The sequence below is a fragment of the Zootoca vivipara genome, chromosome 2 (genome assembly GCF_963506605.1).
Source record: "Zootoca vivipara chromosome 2, rZooViv1.1, whole genome shotgun sequence".
NCBI lineage: Eukaryota > Metazoa > Chordata > Lepidosauria > Squamata > Lacertidae > Zootoca > Zootoca vivipara.
The window spans coordinates 77673690-77699902 of record NC_083277.1 but is presented as its reverse complement, the minus strand read 5'-3'; the positions used below and the strand labels follow the sequence as shown (position 1 = coordinate 77699902).

The 26213-nt window shown below is 41.2% G+C and overlaps 1 protein-coding gene across 4 annotated transcripts in view; it reads left to right on the top strand.

The window, feature by feature from the left end:
- DOCK2 (dedicator of cytokinesis 2) overlaps positions 1-26213 on the top strand; it is a 261176-nt gene that overhangs the window by 32511 nt on the left and 202452 nt on the right. For 3 of the 4 annotated variants that reach the window (XM_060271722.1, XM_060271721.1, XM_060271723.1), the window contains 12 exons: positions 1583-1658; positions 2136-2203; positions 3342-3467; positions 5837-5961; positions 7875-7973; positions 10095-10167; positions 10271-10374; positions 13099-13282; positions 13375-13472; positions 16499-16588; positions 17356-17456; positions 20261-20395. In XM_060271722.1, the coding sequence (XP_060127705.1) occupies positions 1583-1658; positions 2136-2203; positions 3342-3467; positions 5837-5961; positions 7875-7973; positions 10095-10167; positions 10271-10374; positions 13099-13282; positions 13375-13472; positions 16499-16588; positions 17356-17456; positions 20261-20395 (1279 nt within the window). Of the gene's footprint in view, positions 1-1472; positions 1659-2135; positions 2204-3341; positions 3468-5836; positions 5962-7874; positions 7974-10094; positions 10168-10270; positions 10375-13098; positions 13283-13374; positions 13473-16498; positions 16589-17355; positions 17457-20260; positions 20396-26213 lie in introns of all 4 variants that reach the window. The other variant, XM_060271724.1, reaches the window with a different exon arrangement.

The following is a 26213-nucleotide window of genomic DNA, read 5'->3' as shown; positions in this document are numbered from 1 at the left end:
CTAACACTGTTCTAGACTGCATCAACAGAAGTCTAGTCTCCAGATCAAGGGAAGTAATAGTACCACTCTATTCTGCCTTGGTGAGACCACAGCTGGAATACTGTGTCCAATTCTGGGCACCACAATTTAAAAAGCTGGAACTTGTGCAGAGGAGGGGAACCAAGATGATCAGGCGGTCTAGAAACTAAGCCTTATAAGGAGTGCTTGAAGGAGCTGGGTATGTTTAGCCTGGAAAAGAGAAGAATGAGAGGAGATATGATAGCCATCTTCAAATATCTGAAGGGCTGTCACATGGAGGGGGGAACATGCTTGTTTTCTTTTGCTCTGGAGGGACTTGAACCAATGGCTTCAAGTTACAAGAAAGGAGATTCCAACTGAACATTAGGAGGAACTTTCTGACAGTAAGAGCCCTTTGACAGTAGAACAGACTCCCTTTGGAGGTTTTGCATCTCCTTCCTTGGAGGTTTTTAAACAGAGGTTGGATGGTCATCTGTCATGGATGCTCTAGCTGAGATTCCTGCATTGCAGGGGGTTGGACTAGATGACCCTTGGGCCACTTCCAACTCTATGATTCTATGAGAGAGTCTAGAACGGAAGCAATACTGAAGTTAATACTGGACATTAAACATGGAGTTATAACTGCTCTGTTCGTGGAACGATCATAAGGGAAACTAAGAAAGTGGCTACCTAAATTTGGTCAGGGTGCTGTTGTTAGGTGAAGGTGTTTTTTTGAAGCTCTTCAGCGAACATTCAGTTCAAAAAAGTCCACGAGACTGCAGTAGTGTGGGCAGGATTGTGGCAGAGAAATGGAAATTTATACACGGCCTTTTGTTGGAGATGTGACATGGCGTGAGATCTCCTGGGCGGTGGAGAAGGTGTACAAGATGAAATGCTTTAAACATTTTTTTGGGGGAATACCTCAGCATAGGATCCACATTGGAGTTTTATAGGGTAACAAAAAGAAATTGTTGGGATGTAATGCACATAAGCAAAAGCTGAATGCTAATGTATTATTTAAGCATGCACAACGAATTAGCTGTCTCAGCTTCCTCGAAGTCAAGTTAATTACCATCTACCTAGGGCTCTGGTATTTATTGGCTGTTCTTCATTGCTACATGATTAAATTAATTGATGAGGCAGGAATCGGAGGCAAATAATTTAATTATTTTTGTAAGTTCTGAATAATTGAGAACACACAAAATGTTTTCCCTGGTTATAGATCAGCATCACAGTAGCAGGAACTTCCTTGGCAGCAAACTGGCCATACTGAAGACTATGTGTTTTGTTAGATTTGGACAACATTGCAGAGTTTGATATTGTCCGAATGATTAGACTTGGACTACACTAGAAAATGAAACTTGCATTTTTTTAAAAAAAATATATGTGGAAAAGTAATTACATTTGAAGCTATTTGGAATGAATTTGCATAATAAGCTTGAGAGTATAATCTGCAGTATAATACTTGTCTACAGACCAACTCTATGACATTGATGAGTTATTTGATCCTAACAAGAAGAGGAATTAGTTGTTTGTCCATTTCTTTCATGCACATTTGGACGGATTATTTCTTCCCCACCCCCAGTTATGGATATTACAGACATCGTAAAAGGAAAAGCAGAAAGTGATGAAGAAAAGCAACATTTCATTCCTTTTCACCCGTAAGAATTTTTTATTAATTAATTATTTTTATTTTTTTATTACATGTATATTCCACCTTTCTTCCAAGGCGCTCAAGGTGGAATGCATGCTTCTTCCTCTACATTTTTAGCTGCACTACAACATTGTGAGGGAGGTTAGGTTAGGTTCTACAGGTGTATTGGGCTGGAGTCCCACCACAGAAGCCCTCTGCAAAGCCTTCCTTGAGCATGCCCCCTAACCCCTCAGCCCCAAATTGGCTAGAGAGAGAATTCCCAGAACAGTGCAGAGGGAGGGAAGAGACCAGGGATCGCTTCTTTGGGCATAGCACAATTTTGAATTCCTCCCATTGTTACAAATTCAAGCATTGGGTGGGGGAAATGGAACAAGCATTTGTGCATACATCCTCCAGTTGTGCTTCCTGTTCAGCTTACTGCATGCTTGTATTAATGGTTTACAGTATTTGTATATGTATATATTCCTTCTTCTTTTCCCCCTAGAGTGTCAGAGAATGAGTTTTTGCATAACCTCTTAAGCAAGGTCACAACACTCAAAGGTGATGGACAAGGTAAAGCATATTGGTGTCTGCTCTTAACCCCCACTCACTTTAACCTAAATATGGTGGTCTTATTGACAGACCTTAGGACCAGTTTGCATTTCATGTGGTGCCAAGTTGAATGCCTTAGGAGCAGGCAAGAATTCTATAACAGGTACTCTTATGTGGGCAGGTATATGTACTTAGATCATGATTTGCTTAACTACAGCAGCTCACATAGAAGTGCTGGTTCTTGCAAATAGCAGCAAGCTTCTAAGACAGATGTGCTGTCACCTGATGTAAGGTGTGGGGAACTCGATGGCCAGTGGGCGCCCCTTCCCAGTGGACCAAGTTTCACAGGTGGGCAAGGTCACTCATCTGTCAGTCACCTGATGGCACAATGACAGCAGGTTAGCCTTTCTTTTGCACAGCGTTAAGGAAGCCCTGATGTCTAGATTTCTGTCCACAGTGCCGTGCAAGCTTTGATGATCAGCTGATTGGTATCTGTAACCCCACTACCACCAAGCCACATATTTACCTGTTCTACACCTAACATATTGTGTGGGGCAGATAGACATGGCTTAGCCAAAATGCCATCATTAGTCAAATGGGGAGGTCTACAGGCCCTGTGAGTTCTTTGCTGGAAAGATGTGGTTAATGTAACTATGCCCATAGATTTGTGGCGTGTGAACCAAGGTATCGTGGTCTTCTTGCTGAGGAACAATGTGCAGAGCTCACTGGAGTGGGAGATCAGCCAAGTAGAAGAATCTCTGACATGCCTGGAGGCAGAGGCAGCACCCAAAGTCAGGTCCAATCCTAGGGGCAGATGAACAGCAATCCACATGGTCACATGGTCCTGGGGTCAGGGAATCCGATGATCATGGGGTGAAGGGTCAAGGAATCAGCAAGGTAGGGCCAGAAACTACAAGCATTGCTACCAGCATCTGAATGCTGCTGGAAGCTCTGCTTAAGAAGGCTGAAGCCAGCTGATTCTCATCAGTGCCTTCTCCTCTGTGTCCTTGAAGGCTGATGAGCTGCAGGTGGAGTCACTCTGCCTTCTGTTTAGCAGGTTAGGCTGACTCCTGGCCCATGGCACAAGGTACCTCAGCAGGCTTTTCTGAAAATGATAGTCTGCTTCGGACTATAAATATTGTCTTCTTTTCTTCTACAGGGCTATGGGTAACTATGAAAATGCTTGTTGGAGATACTACTCAGATTAGGAAGGACTACCCTCATCTTGTTGACAGAACAACAGTGGTTGCTAGGAAGCTTGGTTTTCCGGAAATAATCATGCCAGGTATGAGGTTGTTTGCTTCTGCTTAGAAGCTGGCTATTTTATTTTTACAAAGGAAACCACCTAAAGAAAGTCTGTTCTGAGGTGGAAAGCAAGAGTAATGATTTTACTGGGACTTTTATTTCTCAGTTTTCCTATAAATTAGTGGTAACGCCTAATGGGACTTTATGGAAATTCATGCCCTGACTTCCTCTTCTGTTGCAATACTTTGAGGCCAGCTTCACCACCCATATTTTTCTTGCTGGGACATTGCCTGGGGTGGTTCTGCAATTTGGGGTGGGGGGTGGCATCAAAAGGGGATAAAGTGTGCTGTGAAGTTGCGACTTGCACCGTCATGTTTCTACCGTAAGAGTCTCACTGGCTGGTGGTTCTGATACCCCGAGTGAGATCAAAAGACCTTCATTCTGATTGGCTTCATGATGACACAGTGACATCAGAGTGAAGGCAAAGCTTTCTGTCCCCTCATTCTGGATCCAGCTGGTAATGGGGAAGGGGAGAGAGGGAAATGGTGCCTCCCAATCACTGCAGCCACTGTATAATAATAATAATAATAATAATAATAATAAATTAATAATATATTATTCATACCCCGCCCATCTGGCCGGGTTCCCCCAGCCACTCTGGGCAGCTTCCAACAAAACATTAAAATACAGAGCTGGTTCCGGTTTCCGCCTGCAGGAATGGCGGACCTGTTTTCCATCTCTCTGACCTTCGTAAGGAATTTGGCGGTTGCTAGGGGAGTAAATGGCAACCCCCTACCCTCTCCGGGGGTTACGGAGAGGGGCCGCTGGCCCGCGATGCCCCCAGACCCACTCCGACTGTTTTTGGAGTGGGGGGAGCTTGGGCTGAGCACTTACGACGGCCAGGACTCCCGGACGCTAATCTGCATGGCGGGGATTTCCATGGTTAAAGAAGATAATTAGGCTTAAATCTATGGACATACTTCAGAAGGAGGGGAAGAAGCGCTGTTTACTGCTGAGAATTTTATGCTGCTGAGCGAGAGGAGTCAAAGAATGTACGGCATCTGGAAGAAGGATTGATGGGGACGGAGCGATAAGGGAAGCAAGTTTTTATTTTTTCTTCATATTGTTGCCTCGTATCTTCCCGGACGCGATGTCCTGGCTTGTTTGGAGTGAAAGAGAAGCAAAAGACTGTGTGAGTTGAACTCTATAGCTGTTGTTACTGAGCATATTTCTTAAAGATGTGAAGTTGCCGATGAGAAAAGCCCCCCCCTAGTCAGACGGAAGGAGTTCTGGACGCGTTCGGAGGATTTATGAGCTGTGACGCACTTTAAATTGGAGCAGCGACCTGAAGCTAAGTTCAGCTATAGGGCAAGGAGATCCATTAATTTACCAAGAGTTCATGGTTGGATGTTTGGGTCTCCTGCCTGAAAAAGCTGTAAATTCTATAAAGATAAATAAATCGTAAATCTTCATGGCTATGAGAGAAAATGAAAGTGATTTGAGCCTTTTAAGATGGCGCTGCTACTCCGTCGCAACAGGGAGCTCCACTAAGAAGATTTATGGGGAGGCTGGACTGATTAACTCACACAGGAGAAAGAACATCTGTGAAACTTCGTTTGACATTTATCTCAGCAGCTGGAACAATCGGATGAAAGTGGAAAACATCTAGGTGACTGTAAGGGGAAGATTTGGAATATTATGAGCTTGGAGGACGATTTGAACTTTAGAAATAAGACGGCAGTGGACAGTTGCGAGGAATTCCCAATTTCTTGAAGCATGGGAACCCAAAAATAAATTATTTAGATGATTTGGCATAACATTCGGTTTGATTGATATATATATGTGTATAATTTGAAATATTGAAATGTGATATAATTGGTTTTAATTGGAAAATTAATAAAAATATTTTTTTAAAAAAAAAAAACAAAACATTAAAATACAGAAATCAAACATTTCTAACAGGACCAGTGGTCAGGGATGATGGGAGTTGTAGTGCCAAAACATCTGGAGGGCCGAGTTTGGGAATGCCTGTTATAGACCACCTTGAAACTTACACAAAAAGTGATTCACACATTAAATTTACAGCAACATGTTACTAATTGCATAGTTCTTTCAAATCTGCATGACACTCTTCCCTCTAGCTGGTGTGCCTTTGCTGTTCTTCACCAGGAGGTGTCATTGTAGGATGAGAATTACATATCGCTGTATAAGCAACGTCAAGCTCTTTCCTGACAAGACTATAAAAGTTTGATAATAAACATCAAAGCTGAATTTCATTTTCTCCCTTGAACATTCACACTTCAGTATATAACTGAGTAGGGCAAGGCATGGATCTTATGCATTCTCTCACCTTAGCTGCTTTCAGTCCTTTCTGTCCTGGTATCTACCCCTTTTGCATTTCTTTCATAGGCGATATAAGAAATGACATCTACATTACCTTGCTAAATGGAGACCTGGATAAGTCTAATAAAACTTCACAGAGAAACATAGAAGTCAACATGTGTGTCTGTGATGAAGATGGAAAAGTGATACCAGTAAGTGTTGCTCTGTTGTGTGCATACTGAAGATGAACAAGCACAACTTTGCTGTAACCTCATTTCCTAAAGCTTGTGCTGCAGTTCATATCTGTTGGTTTTGCTCTGTTAGCATCTATATGCTGATGAAGAGCGCTTAGTTCAGAAACTCTGCACACATCAATTCTTCATAGATGTATATTGGCAAGCCATCTTATCCCAGTCATGACATATTTTGAGAGATCTGTTTGCACTTGATATATGAGGGGGTGGAAAAAGAAGTATAGATTCCAGTAGCTTTTTTAGAGTCCACAAATGATAGAATCATAGATGCCGCTTTAAAGTAATCCATTTTGGGCCCAAGCCCATTCGCTGGTATAGTTCATAGCTTCTGCTCCATACTCCAACATGCAAAAGTCATGCAAGATTGCTTGTTCCTGCACGTTCCATGTGTACTCACAACAATGCAAATTGAGCAAATTGAAATGCCAGCTGCCTTCAACAACAACAAAGAATTTCCCTTCATTAGTGTTTGCGTCGGTGAGGCTTTTCTGGAGGTCTCAAAATAATGTGGAAAATCTGAGGTCTGCGGAAAGATTATTGATAGTCTGTGGCACAGAGTTTCAAGTCTTCCTCCTGGTCTGATCTAAGGCTGAAATTACTTGTAAAAAAACAAAAAACAAATCTATCTATCTATCTATCTATCTATCTATCTATCTATCTATCTATCCTCATGCTCCTTCTGACTAATAATTCAGATAAAAGCTCTATATACATTTTTGTCTGCCGTGTAGGTGTGGTTAAGTAGATGTGACCAACCTGTTCAACGTCTTAGCTTTAAAAATAAATGATAATAGAGTGAAAAGGAGGAGGAATTTATGGGAACAGCAAGCTATCATTGGCTGAGAAAATAATTGCACTGTTAAATTTCCTGGGAATTACTTAAGGATCAGAGTATTGGTTGGATATTGGTTGGAAAGGAAGAAAAAACTGGCAGGGCATTTGCATGAAAGACTAAACATGCAAATAAGTAGCAAAAAACAGTTACTGGTACTTACCAGTAAATATAAATTCTGGAAAACTGTTGAGAGAAGTAGCCAGAAAACCTGCAATGACTAATCTCCTCTCCCACGCACCGTATAGCTTTGTTGGATGCTGAGAACATTATTTCCAATATTGGAAAATTTATGAAGTAGCTGAATAATTTTAGGATCTAGGTACAGTAGTGGAAACACAGTTAAGTTTGCTAATGAGTTACAGTTGGTAGGATAGATGATACTACCCTTTACAGGTGGGAAAAGTACAGCATTTCTTGTTCAGAAAGAAGGGACACGTACAGACATGGCCACATTCCCAGATAATGTGGTCCTTGAAAGTGCTTCTGTGAGAATTTCTGTGCACCAGCATTTGAGTTGTTAAGCTAAATTTCTGCTTAACTGTAATCATTGCCTTTGCAAGTATGTCTATTAATATCATGCCAGATCTGGGTCCATTGGAATCCTCAGCAAAGTGTAGCCTAGTGGGCACCCAATCCTCTGGGGGCTCACCAATGGGGGTGGAGAGCACTGGTGGTAACAGGTGGCTGCAGGCTGGCCACCATTTTATATTTCCCACAAAGCCTTGGGTATTGAGGGACACAGCCAGTTCACAAATACAATTAGGCCAAGGTAACATGGTGGCCCCTTCCAAAGTGCATCAAAGTTGCCAGTGGCCCATAAACATATTTTCCGTTGTTTTCCTTTGGTTTCTGCCCCACTTTGGGACTGTACACTTACCCTCTCTGGAGAGTCAAGACAAAAGAGTCCTAGAGGTTAGCATAGACTGTATGGATGGCAATATTAAAACTATAGTACTTAAATAGTTAAGAATTGAAAATATGCACGTAAGAACTAAGAAGCTGCACCTCTTTCCTCTTCTCCCCTGTTTTGTGTAAGAATGCAATTTGTTTAGGAGCTGGAGACAAGCCTACAAGTGAATATAAATCAGTGGTCTACTACCAAGTTAAACAGCCCCGCTGGGCGGAGACATTAAAGGTATGACAAAGGAGCAGATGCCTCACCTCCCCATTTTAAATCTTTGCTTAAGAGGAACCAGGATGCTGCTGCTTATGCTAAACTGGAAGTTGAAAGAATGCAAGCCACCAAAGAATTGCTTGCATTATTTTGCTGCCTAGAAGCAAGAAGCGTGGTTTTTCCATTTGTAAAAGTATACAGTTAAATTAGTTGCCCATAATCTCCAAGGTGAATTTGATAGAAATTTTGTCCCATTCCATTTTCTTCTAGTATCACAATAATGCATTAAAAAAATATCTTAGAGCAAGTGTAGAAATGTATGGTCCAGTAGGCTGAGAAAATTTAGAAAATACAGGAACTTGCGTCACCTCATGAAAAAAAGACCTTTTACAATTTATATCCTTGTTAGAGAAGAATTAATTGACATCTCTATGGTTTGCATGTAACTTGTAATAAGCAAATTCTTGGAAGGTTGTGATGGAAATAATTACAAAATGGCTGTAGGCTACTAGAAAAGCTTATTGTAAATCTGCTCCTTTTAAAGAGAGAGCACTATAGAAAATTGCTGTCATAATGTGGCTCTTAGGTAGATAATGAGTTTAATTCTATTAAGGTGCTTTGGCAAGAAGAGACAGAGGGCAGCAGGGAGAAAAAAATGGCATAATAAAAGGTATTATTGAGTACAAAAATGTATTTATTTCCATGTACTTTCAAATATTTATGTGTCAAGCAGTGTCTCTCTTGAAAAATGGTGCACTAATGGAAACCCAAGTTAAGCTTATAATGAAATATTTGGAGCTTTTTAAAAACTAGCCTTTGGAGTCTTCTAATTCCAAGTTAATTCTGATTTTAATCAGTAGTGTCCAAACATACATGAGGTGATGCTGCTATAATGAATTAGAACAATGGGTTGGATCTAGAAAAAAGTGAATGTTCATGGTCTCTCCTCCCCACTTTTTGTGTCCCCTAAAAAGCTGCTCAGAACTGAAACAGCATGAGATGTAGCACAGGGAGCTGTGGTGGGAAAGGGGAATTGGCAGATATTAGAAAGGCGTATACAAGCTTAAGATACCAGGTGTAGTATAAAGATGGGTTCAGACCATAGGTTCCAGACTGAGGATGAAACATCTGACTTGTTACTTTCCCAAATACTGGCACTCCAGGATTTGCATGAGACATGATGTCATACTCCCCAAATAGTGGCAGTTGCACCAGATCAGGTGTTATCTCTTAGAATAGCTAGTCTCCTGTTTGTGGATGAATTTACATCTGAATTGGCCCCATTTCTACATTGGTGGATACTTCTATTATACAACTTTCCACCACTGTTTCAACTGTTCCAACACACAATTTAAAGATCAAATAACAGAGGAGGCACATTAGAATCTACTTTTTGCAGTGTAGGGACTTCAAAGCAAGACCTTTAATATATCTATGACTAAGCAATACTATCTTATTCAGCAATAAAGTTCATTCAACAATAGCATTAGTCATGATATGAATTTGCATTGAAATGTAAAGTTTACTTCAAAGGCATAAAACTTGGCATTTGGTGGTGGTATAGCTTCAATTGGCAAATAATGTAATACAAGTCCTGAAAAAGTGAAGCAGAGCATAACATTCGGCCATTATGCACAAATAGCTGCCACTGATGAGTACAGCGGGTCTTTAGCCATTGATGGATATTTGGGCAGCACTAATTCAGAACTAGGGACCCAGGTGGCGCTGTGGTTAAACCACTGAGCCTAGGGCTTGCTGATCAGAAGGTCGGCGGTTCGAATCCCTGTGACGGGGTGAGCTCCCGTTGCTCGGTCCCAGCTCCTGCCAACCTAGCAGTTCGAAAGCACGTCAAAATGCAAGTAGATAAATAGGAACCGCTATAGCGGGAAGGTAAACGGCGTTTCCATGTGCTGCTCTGGTTTGCCAGAAGCGACTTTGTCATGCTGGCCACATGACCTGGAAGCTATACGCCGGCTCCCTCGGCCGATAATGCGAGATGAGCGCGCAACCCCAGAGTCGGTCACGACTGGACCTAATGGTCAGGGGTCCCTTTACCTTTTAATTCAGAACTGCTGGTAGAGCTTCCCTCCATGTATTCATGATATCATTTTTACTTTAATAGCTGTTTATGTATTTAAATAGGTAGCATTGCCCATTGAGGACATGCAAAGAATTCACTTGCGCTTTATGTTTAGACATCGGTCATCTCAAGAGTGTAAGTAACCTGCTTGATTACTTGCTTTCAATATGCAACATTAGATAAGAGGTGCATGTTATAGGTGGGGGAAAAGAATCATACCAAATTATTTATTGCACAGCTAAAGACAAAGGAGAAAAGAACTTTGCAATGGCCTATGTGAAGTTAATGAAGGAGGATGGGACAACTCTGCTGGATGGCTTTCACGATCTGGCCGTTTTAAAGGTATTGTTGGTTTTGCTGCATAGACTTCCACACATGCTTTGCACAATCCACTAACAATCTCCTGTTGGTTTACTTAAAATGTTATGCTCCAAGCCTGGGGTGTGTAGGGTGTTAGGAGAGTATGTCCACCTTTGGTGCCCACCCTCCGCTCAGTTCTCACCTGAGGTTCCTAGAAGCTGTCTGCATGTGACAGTGGCCACACCCCAGGAACAACTTCAACTGAATGGCTAAACCACGTGAAGGTAGTCAATGGGTCTCCAACCCTTGGTGAGTTAGGGACTTACCCTGCATGTGAAGACAGGCGGGAGCAGATTGAGCCCCAGGGGGCTCACTTTGGTGCTGCTAACACTGTGATTTTACTTTCCCACCAGAGGCACAATCCATTGTCTCTTGAGGCAGACAGATGCCAACAACTCCTAGCCTGAAAGGACTAGGGGGAGGGCATTCTATAACTAGCATGCAAATACTGGGGAAAAACCTCCTCCTCCCCAGCCCATATCCATATGCCTAAACTTTAAAAGAGGGGTCCTGAATGATAGCATATTCATATAGGAACATCCATCAGTGCTAGAACTGAACTCAGTTGTTTCTTTGTGTAGTGTGAGTTATGCCAGGAATAGCTAACGTGGTACCTTCCAGTTGTTGTGGACTACAATTCCCATCAGTCTCAGCCAGCATACCCAATAGCTAGGGATGGTGGGAGTTGCCCTTTAGAGGCCAGCACATTGACTATTCTAGCACATACAGCAAGTGAAAATAGCTGGCTTTTACTAAAAAAAATTCAGGTGTGCTGAACACATATGGCAACCAGCCCAAGTTTCTGGCTTTTACACAAAATCCTTGCAAATGGCCTAGTGGGAAACAAAAAGAAAGGGACGAAAAGACTGAGCTGACTATATTTCAGGTTGTTTGGAGCTTTTCCAAATATGTCCTTATAGGATGCTGGAGATCTGTCAGACAAAAGACTGCAGTCTGGTGATAAAACCTTTAGTCAGTTTTAAATGCTAAACTGGGAATGGCTGCCTAAATACCCGGACTTAGCCCTTTGATTTCCATTTTTAAAAGCAGTTTATTACTAAACATCCACAATGTTTCCTTGAAGATAAATAAGGAAAATCAGTTGTATGAAGCAGGTGTCCCTAGCACCAGAGTTGTGTGGCTCCCCAAGTTTGAAAAACAGTCTGCAATACAATTTAGGAACCTACTCTTAGTAATTAAGTTAGAAGCCCTGTGGGACATGTCCAGTGCCCTGAGTGTTGCTAAAATGAAAAAGACTCTCACTTCTGGAGTTTTAGGGCACAAGTAGCAATGAGTTATAGGACTGCTGCTGAAAATGGCAGTCCATGTTCAAGTTCTCCCAGCTGTTCCTGTCATGTTTAGTCCAGGGCTGGAGAATATGGCCTGTAGGCTTATCTTGCCCTAGTTGCAAGGCCATTTTTGTGAAGCCACTCCTGCATGTAAATCAAGTTACATCACCCTGATGGGCAGGTGATATCAGCTGATAGGAGGTGGGGGTCAATTCTCCTTGGTTTCCCTGTAGATGCTAATTCCCTGCAGGGAACTCTCGCATACAGCTGATCCCTGCCAAAAGCATAATAATATTTAGACAGACTTAATACTGTGATCTTTCCATACCCAGCCAGTGGTGTGGTGTGGGAACAGGATAATACCCAAAATGATTACACAGCAGCATAAGTAAGTCTGCCTGTACTGGGGTAGCCAATGTGGTGCAATCCTGATGTTCCTGGACTTCAGCTGCCATCAGATCTGGCAATGACAATGCTAGCCTGGGCTGATGGGGAACAGAATCCAACATCACATGGAGAGCGCTCTCTGGTGTCAGTTGAAGGACAATTCAACACAAAGCTGCTACTTTTTGAAGCTTTACTTTTCACCTTGACGCATCCCACAATTTAATCCCATCTGGTTGCTATGAGAACTGTTGCTTTAAAACCCGGTGCTTGAGTTTGCTTTTTAATTCCTGCCCTGCTTGCTGCAATGGGGAAACTGTGGCAGAGATGGGGAGACTGTGCAGATGTTGTTAGAGAACAACCCCCCTCATCCTTGACCCTTGGCTATGCTGGCTGGGATTGATGAGATAGAGTGCAATCAAATCTGCAGAGTCACAGATTACCCACCAGTGGTCTAAGGCAGTGTTTCTCAACCAGTGTGCCTCCAGATGTTTTGGGACTACAACTCCCATCATCCCTAGCTAGCAAGACCAGTGGTCAGGAATGATGGGAGTTGTAGTCCCAAAACATCTGGAGGCACACTGGTTGAGAAACACTGGTCTAAGGACCATAGTTTTGATTTATTTGTAAGCTGCTCAGGGGACCCTTTTGACTGAAGAGCAAGGTAAACATGAATTAAATACAACTAATTTATTTCCTTTTCCATTGTTCACTGAGAAGATTTTTTTTAATGGCTTCAGTGTGTCCAAGGACTTACGTGCATGTTGCTCTTTATAAAGCAGCAGAAAATTCTTTGCCCACGTATCATCAGTTTCAAAAGTAGATTGTGAGTTGAGGAGTTTTGTTTGTGCAGAGAAATTGCACATACTTTTGTAGTCTTCACTGGGTTAAGTCTCTCAATCCAATATTTTTTAAACAAGATTTATTCCTAAAAGGCTACTGGTGTGGAAGAGTGCAGCAAAGTTATCCTAGTTATATGTGAATTTAGCTCATTCCACTGAATCTCACCTTGTTTTCATGCCTTGCTTTCAAGGGTGATAGTAAGAAAATGGAGGATGCCAGTGCTTACCTGAGTCTCCCTTCCTCACGTCATAACGTAGACTCTAAAGGCTCAACCTTAAGTCGGAGTTCAAGCAGTGTTGGAGGGCTCTCAGTAAGCTCAAGAGACACCTTTACCATTTCAACGCTCGTTTGTTCAACCAAGCTAACTCAAAATGGTAAGAATATAAGCTCCTGACAAGGCTTTTTAAGTTGCACTTGAAAGCTAGACCCCCTTTCTCTGTGAATATATTTCTGCTCTTCTCTGCAGTTGGTTTACTGGGCCTTTTGAAGTGGCGTATGAAGCCAGAGCTCTTGAAGGAGAACTTAGAAAAACTGAAGATTGTGGATGGGGAAGAAATTGTGAAGGTATATTTTGAAAATGTTTACAGTAGTGTAATTTTAGGTCAGGAACTTTCTGAAAAGCCAGATACTATAGGGGAGGTAATCATTCCCCTTTCCCTGGTAATGATGCAGTGTGCTGTCCTTGGTTCCTCAATGGATAAATATTTCCTAGAGAGACAAATTAGGAATCCTGGTGCTATGGCTCAACATATTTCCAAAATCCACATAGGAAATCTTAGCCATTTCAACAACATGTTTTTCTATCTCAAGTGGTAACACATCTTTTGTGCTCATTGATGCAAACTAATCCCTTGAGAATGGCTCAGGAAATTGTCTTCACTCATATCAGCCATCATAGGCTGAGATCTTAGTCCTCAAATAATACAGTTGTGTTCAGTCTTGAAGTTCAGTCTTGCTGGCTTCATTGGGGGAAAGGTCATGGGTCAGTGGTAGAGCATATTATTTGCATGCAGAGGGTCACAGGTTCAACTCCTAGCATTTTCAGATGCAGCTGGCAATTTCCCCTACCTGAAACCCTGGAGAGCCACTTCTTTTTGGAAATAACTGCCCCAAAGTGACATCAGTTGAGGATAACACCAGTCCTATTTGCACAGAAAACAGATGGCAGCTGAACAATTGAACTGGATTTCAGAAGTTATCTTACATCTATTTATGCATACCTTACATGGCAGATTTTCTATTTTAGTTTAATGTTTTCCTATTTTATTAACCAAGCTCTGCTAAATGCTGCCCTGGAATATGCTTCCCTTTGTTAGCTTTTTTGTTTTTTAACAGCAAACATGATTTTTTAAAAGCCAATGATGAAACAATTGTGTTCAGAAAATTTTCAAACAAAAGAAAGCATGCTTTTCAAAGACTCGGTATTAGAGTTTTCCTCCCAAAATAGGCCCTCTGCCCAAGTGACCTCTGATTCGGTGGTAGCAGGTTATTTGCAAACTCCTGATTGATTGTATGTGATGGGGGCAGTCCTGCTTGTTGTTCATATGTCTGCTTTGTTCATTTATCAAATAGAGGATGAGGTTTGATTTTTACATTAAAAGGAGCACCTGGGTGGAGGGTCACACCTGCCTTCTGTTGCATTGTGCTGAGCACTTTTCTCCCATATTAGCTTCAATACCGAAAGTAAGTTAAGGCTGCATGTGTGCTAAATACAGCAGGTATAATTCATTTTCCCTTGACTTGAAGCTTCACACAAATATTCTTTGGGGACACTCACACTGATTAAAGTAGAACCAGCGAGCTGCTGCTTTAGCACTCCCCAAACTTATCAAAATTCTGGGCATGGCAGTTTTGTAACAACCGTAGATCCTTTGATTCAAGACTTTACTCTTTACACATGATTAACTCATAGTAAGCACAATATCAAGGAAAATCTAAAAAGCAGTGTGTCTTTGCCTGTACAAATGAAATGAAATATAAGCTTACAGGGTTGTGAGACTAAGAAAAGCTACCCATTATTTTTTCCTTTCCTATTAATATATATATATAAAGTAATAATATATATATAAAGTAAATTGATCTCTGATTACAAGGTGAGTGTTTCTCTTATTTGGAAAATATTTGTTTATTGATGAAATGTGAACATGTAATGGTTTGTTCCTTTTGCTGTGAAGAACTATACTTCAGACTATGACTATGGAAATATGTAGCAAGGATTACTTACCTACATATAAAATCTTATTGATGTTACAGCTGGGTAACATCATTATTAGGGCCAACCAAAATGTCACAAACTTTCATGTTTTCCATCAGACAAGATGTTACACACAGCAGTCACACTAGAAGCACTGATGAAGAGGCGAGATTATAAACTTTCATTCATTTGGTGCAAACTGCTCTTCAATGGGGTTTAGAAAAGGAATTCAGTTGACACAGGCTATTCTAGAAGATCTATTCAGAGTGTTTCTAAACTTGAAAAGCCGCCTTCTGCACTGTGTAAATAAGCAGTTCATTAATCTTTCCTTGCATTGAACTTATGTTTCTTTTTCTGCTATAAGAACTGATTTTTTGGAAATGTGGACCAAGTTCAGAGTTGTCCCTGGGTTAGCTTGTAGCTTCTTTTTGTAAAAGATCAGTTCATCTCCTGATCATTGTCATGTATTTAGCATATTGGAACTTTAATGTTCTTCTTCTGATGTCTATATCATTGGCAACATGTGGTAGAAAAGCCAAATAAAATTCTGTAGAATATTCCAGCAGGGGTTCATGGGCACCAAGTTTCTGAGGCTGGAATTGTGGTTGGCAATTGGCAGCACAATGGCTGATCCTGACCTGCTGCAATCCTCTTCACCCTCCTTTCCTTCTTCTCATCTGAGCTTTCTGACAAAGCACAAAGGGCGGGAGAGACCTGAGCTGGTATGAATGGAAGGAGGAATCCTCTTCCAGTTGGCATGCACCATGTTTTCATTCCCACTTGGCAATGATTTGGGTGATACCGAAGACTTGAGACCAGGCATGCTAATGGGAGGAGAGATACTAGCTTTATCCCCTTCCCTTGCATTTGTGCTTTAAATATCTTGATGGTCTGGGCATACTATCAAGCCATTTTAGGCTTAGGGATATTACTTAACACCAGCTGCAGCTAAATTCACAGTGACACACTGTTGAAAACAATTACTTACCACATTTTAAGGGATTGTGCAACTTACAAACCTCTTGAATTCACCTGTGAACATTCACAGATAAAGCAATCAACTTTCCACTTGTGGGGAATAGGAAATGCTCTGTTCATTCCAGTATAAACTGTAGGCCAGCCTTAGCATTACATTGGGAGGAGAAATGACTGCTTTGCTTGTTTGAGTCAAATGTGTGCTGTGATAAGAAAATAAGTCTTCAAAGATGTGATGCTCCAGGTGACAAGGCTAGGAAGATGGATCCTTTGAGGCATGAAATGCTTTCCCTGGGGTTAGGTGGATTTTTTCTTTTAAAGACATGAAAATGTTTCTCAAAGAATCTTTATCCTGTCATGGTATCAAAGCTTGTAAAATATTTGTTCATCTTTCTTTCTTTCTTTCTTTTTCTTTCTTTAGTTCCTCCAAGATACTTTAGATGCCTTGTTTAATATCATGATGGAACATTCTCATAGTGATGAATATGACATTCTCGTCTTTGATGCGCTGGTAAGGATTGCCCTCTGCTGTTCAAGTTCAAACTATGGGCTCCATTTTTTGAAACAGTTTACTATAGGAGCAAGGCACTGATTGTAACTGAAATGGCTTCAGGATCACCAACACAGATGTGTTGCATCCCTCGATAATAAACGTTTGGCTTTAGCTAATAGATAAATTACTAAATTTAGCTAATACACTGTAAGGGGGTGGGCTTACAGGAAACATCCACCCCTCATCAACTCCAGTTCTGCGAACGGCTCTGACAACAGTGGGGGGGGTAGGAGACAGGAAGGAGGAAATGAGCAGAGTGGTGCAGGGCTCAGGCAGCATCCAGGAGCACTGCCAAAGCCCGTGATGCCAGCAAAGGAGGAGGGGCCAGCAGAGGTTTCTAGTGGGGAAACATCAGAGGGGCGTCCTTTCAAATTCCCCCTGGAACTGAGGCGATCAGTGGCTCACAAACGCAGGAGGCGGAGATTTGGGGTCCCCAAACTACTCTGCTGGGGGAGGAGCCGAAAAGCGCCATTGCGAGAATCTGATGATATTGAGTAGACATGTTTTCATGAAGCTCTTGCACTGTAAATAATATCCACAATAAAAGTCTTAAAGACAAGATGGTTTGGAGTGTCATTGCTCAAGGGTAGCCAGCAACACCCCTGACAATACCTAATTGAATTTTTAATTTTTTTAAGGAGCTCATTGCAAACTGTAACTTTTCAAATGACTTTTGGTGTGCAAAATAAAAACAAAAAAACACTAATGCTATTAACCTGTTACAGATCTATATAATAGGACTCATTGCAGACAGGAAATTCCAGCATTTCAATACTGTACTGGAGGCTTATATACAGCAGCACTTCAGCGCAACTTTAGCCTACAAGTAAGTTGATGATGTTTCAATCATTGTAGAGAAGGGTTGATGTATAGAACATATAATTTGCATTCACACCATCTATAGCATCCCTGGTATCTCCATGTAAAACTCGTGGGTGGCACAGTTGGAAGTGACATATTCCCTGGACTTTAGGGGAGCTTCTGTCATTCTTCAGGAAAGTTAATGCTCCCTTCCCCAGATCAATATGGAAAATTAAATAAACATTGTCATCAAATTAACATACAAACACCAACAGATACTCATCTTGGGAAATGTCATATTTCTGAAAAGAGGTGCACAAATTTTCCATAGACAGATGGTACGACAATCTGTGTCATTTTGCCTTGTTGGAAAAACTTGCCCACAACATGAGACTCACTAAAGGTCACATAAAATCAGGCTCACTCACAGCAATTTGGCACTCTTTTTGTTGATTACACATCAAAGCCAAGTGCACCAAAGCAACCCCTAACCCTGCCCCCTATTTATTAGTTTGTTGGGCACTTTGGGACACTATGGGAGCCAGTGTGGTGTAGTGGTTAAGAGCGGTAGACTTGTAACCTGGGGAACCGGGTTCGTGTCTCCGCTCCTCCACATGCAGCTGCTGGGTGACCTTGGGGTAGTCACACTTCTCTGAAGTCTCTCAGCCCCACTCACCTCACAGAGTGTTTGTTGTGGGGGAGGAAGGGAAAGAAGAATGTTAGCCGCTTTGAGACTCCTCCGGGTAGTGATAAAGTGGGATATCAAATCCAAACTCCTCCTCCTCCTCCTCCTCCTCCTCCTCCTCCTCCTCCTCCTCCTCCTCCTCTTCAGATCTACCATACACTCAGGATGGAAAAAGGGAATAAAAGAAAGTACCAATGAGTTTGTTGGCACTAAACTCCATCTATTACTATGTTGGTTTTTGTTCATTGTATTTTCAAGAAAATAATTCCCCATCAATCTCTGAGTGCTCGTCTACATGCTTTGTATACATGGCTTGTCTATGCAAAGTTTAACTTGCCAAATAGATTTCCTGCATTATGTGTAGCAGAACTCCATGCCACTGATGGAAGATCTTGTCTGGTGGTGATGATGGTATGGAGATTCTGCACTGTGTGGACAAGGCATATGGTGAACTACACTACAGATCCACAAGCTGGAAAATTAGTTATGTTGTTCCATGTGTAAATGAGAACTTAGTCCCTTGAGATGTGAATGTGTTAGATCTTATGGTTGGAATTTCCTCTAAACTGCACGTGTTGGGGCATCAAGCTGGGTGCAGTCTTTTGTGCACAGCTTCTCCCTGTGTTCTAATGGTTACCCTCAGTGGATTCTGGAGCTTTGAATCTCTTTAAAAAATGGGCACTGTCTAAGGCAGGCATCCCCAAACTTCAGCCCTCCAGATGTTTTGGACTACAATTCCCATCTTCCCCGACCACTGGCCCTGTTAGCTAGGGATCATGGGAGTTGTAGGCCAAAACATCTGGAGGACCGCACTTTGGGGATACCTGGTTTAAGGCTTTCCCATTAGGTAGAATGATTTAATCAATCTCTTTAGGTAGCACATGCTGTGGGACAGTGGTAGCAGCCCCCCAGCTATTCCTCCTAAGCCCCTGTCCATTCCCCTCTCATGGAGACAGTGGACCCCCTGCTGCCCTCAGGTGCTGTGGAATATATTACTCTATTGCCAATGTTGAACTTAAGTTCAATGGCCAGTGCAGTCAACTTCTGTCCATGGAGGGTGGGATCTTGTCCTTTGCCGTGGGCACAAAAATGTCTAAGGAGTCTGCCATGGTGCTTGTGTGATTTCTATCAAAAGAAGGCCCTTCTAGGGAGGCTGTGGAAGAGTCAAAATCTGGTTTGCGCTAAAGTTTCATAAGCTGTGAGTTGGAATGATGGCACCTGCTCAAATGTTCAAGGGATTGCTGGTACCATTCTACAGTCCCCTTAAGATCACTGATACATAGAGATATTTACCATCCATGTGTGTATGGTATGTAATATGGTTCAGAATGTGTCCTTAGATTTGTTTCTAGTCATCATATAAAATAGTTTTGATTCATACTAAGAGCAGGATTTACCTAATTCACTTGTACAATGAGGCTGTGCACCCTGGTGCTCCCTGAAATTGGCTCTGAGGCAGGGAAGTCGGAAGAACCCCCAGAACAGCACATGGGGAGGGGAGGATCAGTCTGCTATTGAAACCAGTCATGACTTAAGTCTCATAGTTTACAAAAGGGGAGCTCACCTAGTCTAGATTCAATCCATTTTTTAAAAGGGAGGTGTTTCGTGTGTGTGCATGCACATGCACTTTCTTCTAAGAGCATATTAGACAATGGAGCATGCAGAATATATTGTCTAATTTACAATATGTATATTTCCATCAAGATATTTTCCAGTCCTAGCTATGAATCAATGACTTTCAGGTACAGTCCTTTCTCATCTTCGTCAGCATTCCAGTCCTTGCCAAAATACTTTGCATGCTGCAAAAATGTTTAAATACCGCAACCCAAAGTACTGCTTTGCTGCAGATTGGCGCCAAGAATTCCCAGCCCTACACTGTATGAGGAATATTATTCAGTGCAATGACCGTGGCCACTGTCCAAAGCCATCCTGTGTGATAGATAGAAATAATAATGGGAAATAAAAGGTCATGCTACTGTGCTTTCCCCCCATTGAATTGTATAATATTTTTATTTGAATTACTAAGTAATAAAACCAAGTCTGCCATGTTACATCATGCACTATATAGATATTTGCCACTTTACAAAGGAAATGTGATAAAGTTTAGGCCCATCCCCCCTTTGTAACACATTTTCCAATTTCAGGAAACTAATGACAGTTTTGAAGACTTACTTGGACATTTCCTGCAGAGGGGAGCAGTGTGAACCTATACTAAGAACTCTGAAATCTCTGGAATATGTGTTCAAGTTCATAGTTCGGTCAAGGACTTTGTTTTCACAGTAAGTATTAGAGTCTGATTACTTTTGAAATAGGACTGAGGTAAGGGTGAGGGGCTTCTGGCCCGACCACCAGACGCGGCTCCTGCTTAATTTCATCAGGCTCTTGGGACTTAAATAATGTTGGAAATCTTTTTTTAAAAATGTATATTCTTGATAGATCAGACATGTGTTCACCTGCCTATTATTCAAATAGATTGATTGGGTGGGTGTTGCAGTTACTGTGACAGTGAGCTCACATTTTGCCATAATAGAAATAGAACTGGAAATGCTCTGGGCCGGAGAAGATTACAGATGAAATTTTGTTTGCAAGGTCAATGAAAGCAAATATTGCACACAGATATTAAACGTGGCACCTGATGCTGTGGCACAATTTACAGTATTGGCAGAGGTTATCAACCTTGTTTGTGCTGTCCTTAGAGGTAGTAATAGCACCTGTAAAAGAGCATCTTGTGTTGCAGGATACAAAATCAGCACAACAGTGTAAACTTGCATAGCAGTCTCTAGTGGCTTTAATTGTATTCTTCAGGATCAACACATTACAGTTGCCAAATAGGCCCAGAGAGGAGAAGGGAGTCTAAGAAACCAATAAGTGTGTAATAAGCTTGTACATTTAATTTCAAGGAGTATTCTTGAATTTGGAATAGTGTTTTCCTTAAGATCTACGATTTTTAAGAGCAAAAGTTCTCCATTTGTTCCAAAAGAAGCACAGGCTTGCCATTTAAGCAAGGACTTTGCTCTCTTCTGTAAATAATTCAGTTGACTTTTACTATATACGAAAACAGGTCCCCCACCCCCACTCTTTATTTGATAGATCTGAGAGCACAGTAGGGAATATTCTCCCCATAAGGAGCATAAAGCTACATTGTGCAAGGAAACTGCCCTTACGTTTTTAATTCAGAAGCACAAAATAGAAACAACTCTTTAACCAAATTGTTACCTTCCATGTATTAGGAGGAATAGCACAGAAACAAAACTGGTAATTGGACAAGAGGGATTGTTTTCAGTGCAAAATGCCACAATCAGAGTAACATTTAAGAACTTGAAGAAAGATACAGTCATGGTCCCAGCGAGTCATCAAACCTGGTCTATAATTTAATACTTTGTGGAATGCTTAGCATAAACTCTCAAAAAATGAGTTCCCTATCTTATCAAAAGTCTCTTGTATGTTTAAAAGAAGAAGAAATAAATAAATAAATACATTTGTATTACATATCCAGCAGTTTCTTCTACTCAGCCTGTGGAATATTGGAGGATCCCTAGCTATCCTTGCTAAATACTTAGCTATTAAAGCAGCAAATCATAGCCTGGCTTGCTGTGACTTTGATTATGGGAAAGGGAGGATTTCTTTGTTAGGGGTCTATCAGAGCTTCACTGGAAGTATTTCATACATTTTAAATGTTAAAAATAAAATTAACTTTAAAACAAAGTTAGCTTCAGATTACAAAGCACACCAAAGGAAGGTGCTAACTACATGTTTGTAGCAACTGCATTTTTGATGGGTTGCTTCAAGGCCTAATGCTAAAAAAACCAAACCACCTGTTGATTTATATACTCCAAGAATTATTTTGACTTCTGCAGCAGTTCACATTGTATTGCATATTGTCAGTACACATCCAAATGAAACCCTGGAGAGGGATAGCAGAGTAAACCTATGGTTTATACATATGTTGATAGTCTGATTTATTTGTAGAACCACTGGTCTAAAATGAAACCAAAGATATGTCCCCTTAGCTGAAGTTACTTCTACTTCTCTAGGTTTTCATGTATCCATTAGATTAACTAAAAGCTGCAACCTTGCAGCAACCATCAGCCATAATAATAGTATCTTTTTAGATGATTGCTTTATTTTTTTTCAAGTGTTGTTGACAAAAGCTTTAAGCATTTTTTCATTACTGCAAGTTTGCCATCTGTCAAAAGACAATCACTTTTGACCTTCACTCAACATTTCAGTCTTTTGAAATATTCATTCACCAACACATTCTAGAAATTATTTTCCTACCCTCTTGCAAACACAGGAAAATCACTTCCCAGCAAACTTCATTCAAAGCTGGTCTATAGTTATATATCAGGACCCCTCCAGGCATTATTTTTATTGAGGATTCATCATGATTTACACACCTGATGTTGATGGAGAGGCTATATGTTATTGCACTTTCAGCACAACTTGTATCTTTGAAAGTTGCAGGGTGAAGAGCCAGTGTGGTGTAGTGGTTAAGAGCAGTAGACTTGTAATCTGGGGAACCGGGTTCGCGTCTCCGCTCCTCCACATGCAGCTGCTGGGTGACCTTGGGCTAGTCACACTTCTCTGAAGTCTCTCAGCCCCACCCACCTCACAGGGTGTCTGTTGTGGGGGAGGAGGGGAAAGGGGATTGTTAGCCGCTTTGAGACTCCTTCAGGTAGTGATAAAGCGGGATATCAAATCCAAACTCTTCAAACTCTTCTTCAGTTGCCCACTTCAGCTCTTCTCCACATGTATGCAAAATGTGAGAGGGAGAGGGAGACTGCAGCACTGGCCCTGATCCCTTTGTGTGTAAATTTTGCCCACATTAAAAATCCTGCAAAGGAGTGCCTATGCACAAACAGGCAGTGCTTTGTAGGTACCTAAATGGACAGGGCCAGCAGTGCATGTGAGATTGGAGGTGGGTTCAGCAGCATAGTCACACTTCACCTTCTTAGTGTGCTTAACAAAAGTATGCTAAAGGTTTGCAGGGGTCTTGCATCTCCATGGCAATAGTTGAGCATTTCTTTAAAAATGAATACTGTATTGGAAGTCAAATTTCTATAAATATATTTTAGGCTATTATTTGTTTTACAAATCCCAGGTTACCCCTTCTCCAGGTATGCTTGTTTTCTTTTAAACTTTTAGAGCTATGAGTTCTGAAGGAGCAATACTGACTTGAAATTAGTTCCATTTAATTGTTTTGGGTGGTACCAACGGATCTCTGGATCACTAGTACTGCAATATAAACTAAACATAAACATTGTCAAATCAGGAAACTGAGATGCTGTGTAGCAGTTATGGGGGTTGGGGGTGGGAAACCAACAGCAACCCAGCACTTATGCTCATTATTAAATAAATGCATCAGCAGCAATTGTGTGACGAAGGAATAATATGCTACTCTTGAGGGGTTTCTGAAACTGGTATATTAAGATAAAGTGATGCTATATACATCAAAGCAGTGATGTTTAATAAGGGCAAGCAATGTTTCACCAACATAGATGATTGTCGTAACCAAATTGTATAGTGTATCAGAATATAATTGAAATAACTGGCAAAAAATGTGAGTAGAAACAATCATAAAATGGCTTTTCCCAGCTGAGAAAAGACGTTGTAAAAAGTGATGTTTACAAATCCTGTTTCCATGTTGTGCTGCTATAATGTATGAGAGAGTCTTACACGTACAATGTGCTTGACTACATTGCATCTTCATGCAAGGGTAAGCTTTGACTTTAAGTTGGAAGTAAATGGTGCCAGAGGAAGCAACTGTAACTTGCAGATTGGATTGCTGTTAGCTTTTGTATATAAGCTTCAGGCGAGTATTAGCCTTCCCTTGTCATAATAAAACATGCATTTCCATTCTTGTTTCAACCTCATGTATTGGGTTAGATTAATTTGCTAATAAAGAAGATAAAATCATTTAACGACCACTGATGAACTTGATAGAATGAAGGCTGCAGTACCATTATTAACTAATGTGAATTAGGAAAAGTCCTTAATTTTGTTGTTAATTAGCAAGCTTTGAGCTTTACCTTTTTCAGAAAAAGGCAATATGTATTAACTGATATTTGATTTAATAAAGGTATAACACAACCAGATGATGAATGGCTAAATCCTGCTTTTGCCTTTTATAAATACTGCTGGGATATGATATTAGTTCATGCTGGCTGGTAATCTAATTCACATTTGCTGTCTGGTTTTCTTAATATCTCGATCTGACACAGAATTGGATAGTGATGGAGTTACTCAGGAAACAATTATGAATAGCATTGTATGCTTTAATTGTGCTACAAGAAACTGATTAGAAGGAATTTGAGGGTTTCGTGCTACAGACTTGTATAGTACAGGCTACAGCTTTATTCATCTGAACAGAATTAGTGGCAATGGCATCCAAATGCTGGGATAGTTAGAAGTTTAGTAATCTAAGTAGCGGTGATGTGTTTGTGTTTTTAAAATATAGGGCTGCCATTGTCTGGGATTTCCTAAAACTATAGTCCTGAATTAACCTAGATTGCTCCTAATAATAATAATAATAATAATAATAATAATAATAATACAGTAGTAATAATAATAATAATAATAATAATAATAATAAATTTGTATTTACACCCCACCCTCCCCAGTGAGAGCTGGGCTCAGGGTGGCTGACATCAATAAAATTACAATAAAATGTAAAAGAAAAAAACCAATTGATTAAAATGCAGATTAAAATACAATTTAGATTTAAAAATTGTTTTAAAACGCAGCCTCATTTTAAAATGGCCCAAATCAAAACCCAAAGGCCAGGCGGAACAGCTCTGTCTTGCAGGCCCTGCGAAAAGATGTCAAATCCCACAGGGCCCTGGTCTCCTGTGAGAGAGCATTCCACCAAGACGGGGCCATTACTGAAAAAGCCCTGGCCCTAGTCGAGACCAATCTAGCCACCTTATGGCTCGGGATCTCCAAAATATTGTTATTTGTGGACCTTAAGGTCCTCCACGGGGCATACCAGGAGATGCAGTCCCGTAGGTACGAGGGTCCCAAGCCGCAAAGGGCTTTAAAGGTCAAAACCAGCACCTTAATTCTGATCCTGTATTCCACCGGGAGCCAGTGCAGCTGGTAAAGCACTGGATGAATGTGATCCCGCGGCCGGGACCCCGTAAGGAGTGTCGCCGCAGCATTCTACACCCGCTGGAGTTTCTGGGTCAGCTTCAAGGGCAGCCCCGCGTAATAGTGCTAATAGTAGATTTTTATTACGTCTTAGTAGTTGCGTGGGTCTCGAAGATGTCTGTACAGTACAGTACATGTTTTCCAAGTTCTCAACTGCAGGACATGGGGAAGACAGCCTGTTTTGAGCTGGGTTGCACTCCCTGGAAGGAACAGCTCCATAGCTTGGGGGCACTCCTGGATCCAACATTGTCATTTGAGGCCCAACTAGGAGTACCAGTTTCCAGCTATGACTGGTTCACTAGCTACGGGCCATTTTGGATAATGTTGACTCAAGCATGTTACTCCATGCTCTAGCAACCTCCGGAATGGATTGTTGCAATGCATACTACATGAAATTTCCGAGTTGTCTTCCAAAGACAGCCTCAAGTACTTTTTCAGTAAAGGCTATTAACTGGGGTTGGAGTAGGGAAATAAATAAGTGCTTTTTTATATGCTGTGTCCATGAATTGGAACAATAACATTCAGTTAGTCGTTTTAGGTACAGTGGAACCTCAGTTTATGAACACCTCGGTTTATGAATTTTCGGTTTATGAACGCCGCGGACCCATCTGGAACGGATTAATTCACTTTCCATTACTTTTAATGGGAAAGTTCGCTTCAGTTTATGAACGCTTCAGTTTATGAACAGACTTCCGGAACCAATTACACCCATGTTTCAGTTTATGAACGCTTCAGTTTAAGTACTTCACGGACCCGTCTGGAACGGATTAACCCACTTTCCATTACTTTCAATGGAAAAGTTCGCTTCAGTTTATGAACGGTTACTCTGCGGACCGTCTGGAATGGATTAATCCACTTTCCATTACTTTCAATGGGAAAGTTCGCTTCAGTTTATGAACGCTTCAGTTTATGAACAGACTTCCGGAACCAATTGTGTTCATAAACCGAGGT